The sequence below is a fragment of the Chrysoperla carnea genome, chromosome 1, assembly GCF_905475395.1.
Source record: "Chrysoperla carnea chromosome 1, inChrCarn1.1, whole genome shotgun sequence".
Taxonomy (NCBI): Eukaryota; Metazoa; Arthropoda; class Insecta; order Neuroptera; family Chrysopidae; genus Chrysoperla; species Chrysoperla carnea.
This window is the reverse complement of record NC_058337.1, coordinates 126,763,095-126,769,926: the sequence shown is the minus strand read 5'-3', so window position 1 is coordinate 126,769,926 and position 6,832 is coordinate 126,763,095. Positions and strand designations below refer to the sequence as shown.

General features: G+C 28.4%; 1 protein-coding gene across 1 annotated transcript; it reads left to right on the top strand.

Annotated features, from left to right (window-relative positions):
* Positions 1–1,862: 1,862 nt before the first annotated feature.
* On the top strand, positions 1,863–4,262 carry LOC123294560. Its single transcript, XM_044875634.1, has 3 exons — positions 1,863–2,202; positions 3,118–3,248; positions 3,927–4,262. Exons 1-3 carry the CDS (start codon positions 1,863–1,865, stop codon positions 4,260–4,262), a joined length of 807 nt encoding a protein of 268 aa, XP_044731569.1.
* Positions 4,263–6,832: the final 2,570 nt, after the last annotated feature.

Below are 6,832 nucleotides of genomic sequence, written 5' to 3'. Positions count from 1 at the left end.
TGTGAGAAATGTAGAACGGATATCCAGCTGAGACAAGTTCGTGACGGTTTTGACATGACAAAATATGACAAAAATTCCCAAGCTTAATTAAAACAAATTAATTACATTCGACAATAATTAAATATAACACGTAATAGTGCCACTCAATATTTAAAATGAACAACAACAAAAACAACAAAAAAACATTGTCGACTTGTTCTAGATTCTAGATATTCATGCACCTATATATGATTTTACCTTATTTACTTGCCACTAATTACTTATAGTAAATTAATATCGAGATATGAATGTAATTTTTTATTTTAATGTGGTTAAAAAATTAATTATATACTTATAAATACTTGTGAAATGACATTGAAAAGCGTCGTGTTCCTATATTAAAAGCTTTTCTACCTTAGTGCTTGAATCGAAAGTTTATAGTTTATAGTGTTTATTTTTTTTTTGGAATAGTTGTTTTATTTAACAAGAAGGTAAGTAATATGCTTTTAAATTTATCACTATAATAATAAAAATTTAGCATTTCAATAGAAAAAACAATTTTAGTATTTTTTCTGTATAAAAACAAATATTTTCTTTCAGTAAATGATGATTTTTTTTCAATTGTCTAAAATTACCTATCTCTATAGTAAAATCATAAGTAATAATCGAAAGACTTTGACGTTTAAATTTGCATACAAAATTCAGTAAACAAATAAATTTTTTAAAATTTCATTTTTTTCTACCTATTTCTATATAAAATTAAGACCGGAAGAAAGATAAGCGTCGGTCGATAAGGAAATTGAATATATTATTCTATATAATTAATTTAATGCACACAGGGTTCTTGAATAGGTATATCATTTCCTTCCTGCAAGCTTTTCAATTTTTCACAACATTTAATTCAAAATTTGTACGCATATCATATTGGACTTTTGAATTTTTGGGAGACAAAATCCCTTAAAAGTCAATTTCCTAGGTAAAATTTTGAATGAAAATTTTTTTTATTACTGTCATTCTAGGGGTAGTTTTATTGGAATTGCAACCACCTTCAGTTGGCTTTTGACCTGGGATTCACGACCTGCGACCCTGAAAATCCACGAGAGAAATTTTCCGACGTGAAATGTAGAAAACTTGACCATTTTTCACTAATAGTATTTGGAGTGCTTTGTAGGAAAACTACTCATATTTTCTTATTTTTCTTAGTAATAAAGAAGGTAGTAGTGATGAATGTTCCTGGTGGTCAAAGGAACACGTAAAAACAAGAATTTTTGTATAATGGTTCACCACATTACAGACTTTTCGGCCTATTATGTGAACTAATTAAAAATAATTTTCTAACTAAAAATTTTAATTTTGGTCCCTTGAAGCTAGTGATTTAAATTTTTTCGGTTTTTAGTACAATATTTTGAAAATAATTTTTATTTGATGCATTAATTTAGCAAAATAAAATTATTTTTTTTTAGATAAACTACACAAAACAATGGCAGCAGCATCAACAGATCTGATTCATGCTTTAAAACCAATAATTATTTTAGCAAAAATAACCGGTACACTGCATTTTAAATTCGATGAAATTACACAAATACCAACTGAATTAAAATTTCGCCAAAAATTTTACAATGTTCTCTCTCATTGCAATTATAATGTTATGCACATCGTTTTGGAGTTTAGGTGGAAAAATTTTACACGCTTATGGTTATCAATTACCTATGATGATTTTATTAAATGTTTTATTTCATTTAAGTTTAACTTTGGGTATATTTTTTCAAAGTATTCTACCATTATTCACGAAAAGTAGTTTGGTTAAGGTAGTTGAGACGATTCTCGAGACAACAGATGCAATGCAAATAAATTGCAGACACCATAATAAGATTATGCGAGTAATGTCGGTTGTATTGTTAATAACATTTAATATTTTCGCACTGGTATTTGTCTTATTTGATATGACCGTTTGGATAACATCATTTGGCATTCGAATTGCACGATATTATTTATGTGATTCGATAATGTTGTATAAATTAACATTGCATGCAACGCAGTTGTTTATTTGTTTGGCATTGTTACGAGAGAAATTTAAATGTGTTAATCTATTGTTACCGTTGGCGGCAAAAGATCAGTATTATGATGTACAAACGATTGTGGATATTAAATGTGGTAGAGATGTCAAACCATCAACTGTAACAGATAATAATGGAACAGATAAAATGAAAAAACCTCCAACAGGTTTGTAAACAAATTATTTACCATTGCCTGTTTCTTTCGCTGGAATTTATTTGCTTCGCATTTATTAGCATCATGCGTGTGTTAGTATGTTAGTATGTTAGTAAGTTAGTATGTAAGAAAAACTTTTAACATGATTTTGACCCCTTTCAATAACTTGAATTAACTGGAAATTTAGCATAATTATCAAACACCGATGAAAATCCAATAATTTGATAAGTTTATTTAATTATCTTGATGACGATTTTCACAAATAACGATTTCCATATCTGAAAATATATACATTTATTTGCGCTCCCACCATATTTATACTGAATTTTTTATAAATAAATAATAATCGAAGACACTAAAAAACACAAATTTATACATAGTTTAAAAAAAAAATAAAAAACACGCTCTCGTAATTTGCTGAACTAAAAGGTAGAAAACAATTTCTTTAAAGCTAAAAAAATCATTATATCGTAAAAAAGTGTGGGGTAAGATTTTTTACGATAAAATAATAAGTCCTTCTTTGATTCGTAAGATCTTCAACTTTTAAGAACAGTGACGAATCAATAAGGACTGTTGAATATTTTCTTCAGAAAAATATGGAAAATATATCCAAAATTTTGAACTATACCTTTTTATAAAAATACGAATAACGATTGACAGAATTTCTTTCAAAAAGTCACCAATCTTTCAATACAAGAAAATCAAAATTATTATCAAAATTTTTACCAGCAAAATTACAATTGCCCCGGCTTTAGAAAGAGAAGAAACTTGTACTTATGGTACCTACTATCAATTTAATAATTTAATCAAGTGTTCTTGTTTTTTTTTTAGTAAGAGAACTAAGTCGAATACATGAAAAATTATACCAATCATGTATTGAAATGAATAAATTTTTTGGTGCCCTTATTGTAATTTTATGTTTTGAAGTCTTTGTAATGATGACACAAAGTGTTTATTGTGGAGTAGTATTTGGCATTGGTTTACAAAAAACTTTAAATACCAATTTTGATTCGGATCTTGTAATTGCTGTAATGGTGTGTTGGACATTTTATTCATTGGTAAGTAATTTTTATCGATTGTTTATTTGGATTTTGTACAAACTGTCAAAGTCCACAGACCCACCCCCAAAAACTTACTGATTACATCAAAGTAGAAACTTTGTGTAAGTTTAGTAAAGTAGAAACTTTATGTCCTGATGGGCAGAGTCATACTTAAAAAAGGTACCCTAGAGCTTTTTTTCTGGAGGCTCGAAATATTGCGCTCCCAAGTTTCAAATTGAAAGATATCCGTTTTTTTATAATTGAAAGCTTAACGAATAATATATAAAAAATCTTTGCGCATATCCTTCAATACCATAGTGTGTTCCTTAAATGCCAAATTCAGTTTTCAAGGGGTTGCTTAACGCTCACCCTATTCTATTGTAGTGGTAGGTACTGATACCACATGCAGAAAATAAGGCAGGTAGTTTGTAACTGACGAAAGATTTGAACAATCAAGTGTAATTGGCACAAACAACCCATCCGACTGTTGCAAACTTCCTATCACTTTTTCAATTATTTTATGGCATTGGGGTAACGTACCCGATAACAACTAAAAAGAGGCGATTATCTTCAAACTCCTAAGTAAATTTGCTGGAAACAAAGTTAAGAATACTCTCGGTCAAATTACATTTCAAAGGAACCAAAAACATCAAAATCGGTTAGTATTATAACCAACGATAAAATTATTTGTTTTAGATTTTGGTCGTTTTGTTGACCAGTCTGTGTGACTTTACAATGAATGCAGCCAATGATGCAGGAATTATTGCCCATAAGATTTTATTAGAAGATGGTCTGAATGAACAAACAACTACTGAACTAATTCGTATGGCTGCACAAATTCAGCAACAAAATTTAAAATTCACTGCTTCAGGTTTATTTGGTGTCAATTTAACAACATTGTTGCAGCTATTAGGTGCTGTATCATCATATATTATTGTAGCATTCCAATTTGAAGGCATGACACCAAGTGAAGTACCATCCCCAGCGGCAATGTTTAACGGTACAATATTTGATAACCTGATTAAGATATAGAAATTATATTTCATATAACGTTTAATTTGGAAATTGATTGGACGCATATTGCAAAATTTATCTCACAGATAAATAAACTAGATATTTTGTAAATACTTTTTTACCCTTAAGTTTTTGATGAAAATCTCTTCGAAAAATGGGAAACAAAAGCTGAAGTGGAATGAATTATTTTGGATCCAGGGATTTTTCTGTATGTTTTTTATGCCCCCTGCCCTGAATTATAGAAAAAAAGGACCAACACAAAAATTGAGCATTTCTCTCTCACAATCTTATGATGGCTTTGGCCATGTGACCATGAGGGTTACTTCTACGCCAAGTTGATTTTTTAAAATGATTATTTATTCAATTCTTGGTTATAAGAATCCTCAGAGAATTTTGTATGAAATTAATGAAAAAGCAACACGTAGTAGTCCAGAACGAAAGTTCATCGCGATGATTGTTAAATGTATTTAGTTTATTTTTTCTAATATTTTTATAGTAAAATAATTAAATCATTTAATCATATTCTTTGTCCTGAATGGCTGACTGGCGGATCATTGCACAGCCAAAACCGCTGATCGTAGAGACATGAAACTTGGAGAGTGTGTTCTTTGCAAAATATTTCGAAATATTTTTTTAAACATACTAAAACTTGCGGTGCTTAGGGTGACAAATAATGAATATGATTACATTTTTATAAAATATTTTTATTATTATTTGGATTCCAAAAAATTGCTATTTATTAAATTTAACGTATAGTTAATTAATCAGTATCGGACGACTAATGAACCACAATATTTTTTTTACAAATAATTCTAAACAATTTGTATCAAGGCTGGATTAATACCAAATATATTAAATCAGCAATCTATTTTATAAAAAAAAAAAAAAAAATAATATACGAAAATGTTGATTGTATATCATTGTATGATGTTATTAAATGTGATAAAAACATAATGTAATAATAATAATAATATTGGCATATATAAGGGTAGTGTGTAGTACAATGGATACTATGGGCCGGATAGTTTAATCACTCACATTTTCAAGAAAATTTTGAAAGTTTCTCGAAATAAATTCGATGAGAGAAACTACGAGACAGTAAATATAAAGACAAACCTTACTTACTGAACGACAAGCAATCAAGTGATGTCTCCATAAGCATTTGTTTTCAAGTATTATACAAATAAAAAATACTGTAACAAAGTAAAAAATTTGTTACGCCTATATTTCAGTTTTAAAAATATATTCACAACATTAAATATTGATGAGGTAAAGTTTGAAGAAACATACCTTCATGTACATTGGATCATACAACGTACTGTTCCGTTGACGAATGAGAAGAAGTACGCACAAAATTTAAAAATATTTGAAACTTCATTACGCACTTCCATGACATTAGTACCACAGAGAATGAATTGGTAAAAAAAAAATTACGTTATCAGTTGGGTATGTTACTAAACTTGCGTTTTGTTTATCCTCTAACCCCAATTCATCCATTATCTCACTGTCTTTCGTACAAATACAATACATTAATAATATATAACATATGCATTGAAATAGTTTTATTTCCTATTCGCAGGTGGCGCTCATTTACTAAGATTTAACAATAGTTATTCCATTCACAGATGCCATGTAAATTTATATAAATATTTATAATTTATATAAAACTGTGTCAATATAAAGCGAGTGAAGTTTCACTTCTGTTGTGGTGGATATATTACCATGCATTTTTTCGCCACTGTTATCACTTCTCATGTATCTGTTTGCGCGGTTCAAGTGGAGAAAAAGAAGGCTCATTCACCCCCGAATAAAAAAATAAAAATGCCAGTTGAAGTTGTTCTTGCAGGCACAGAGAATAGATTGCCTATAAAACAAAAGTGAACATTACTCGAAGAATAGCGAGCCTTCACTTATCTTTGCTAGGCCTATTTAGATGAGTAAAAGGTAAGGAGAAGAGTCCGTTTTTAGTGCACGCACATCTTGTACTATGGATAAAGTTTTTATCGACAGCTTTATCATATTTATATTTTAAATAAAGCAGTTTTTAGTATAAAAATCGCCAAAAATAGGGACTATTCCTATTATTATATTTAAAACTGTTTAAAAAACACATAACCGTCTATTTTAATCCTTGGTACTACACTCTCCCCTATATAATATACTCGATAGTTAATCAATAAAATAATTGAAAAACAAACATATATAGTTATATTATTGTGCATTAATGTAATTAATAAATGATTATATCTTGTAATAATATTCTGTTGTAGATATGTTCTCATTTATATTATAAATTATTATTATACCAAAAAAAAAAAAAAAAAGAATAAAAATAAAAATAAAAATTAATAAACAAATAAATACTACATTAGTTTTATTTTTTTTTTATATATTTTTAATACATATATAAGTTTAAGTCTACATAAGTTTTGCATGATTACTGTCATTATATTTTAATTATATTGATGAAGGTGTGTTGTTCATTCATTATAGAAAATACATGCCTAATTATATTTTAATATGTCAATATTTTGAGATCGTAAAACACTGCTATTTGGAGGTATTTGCTTAAGGTGGGGATCTACTAA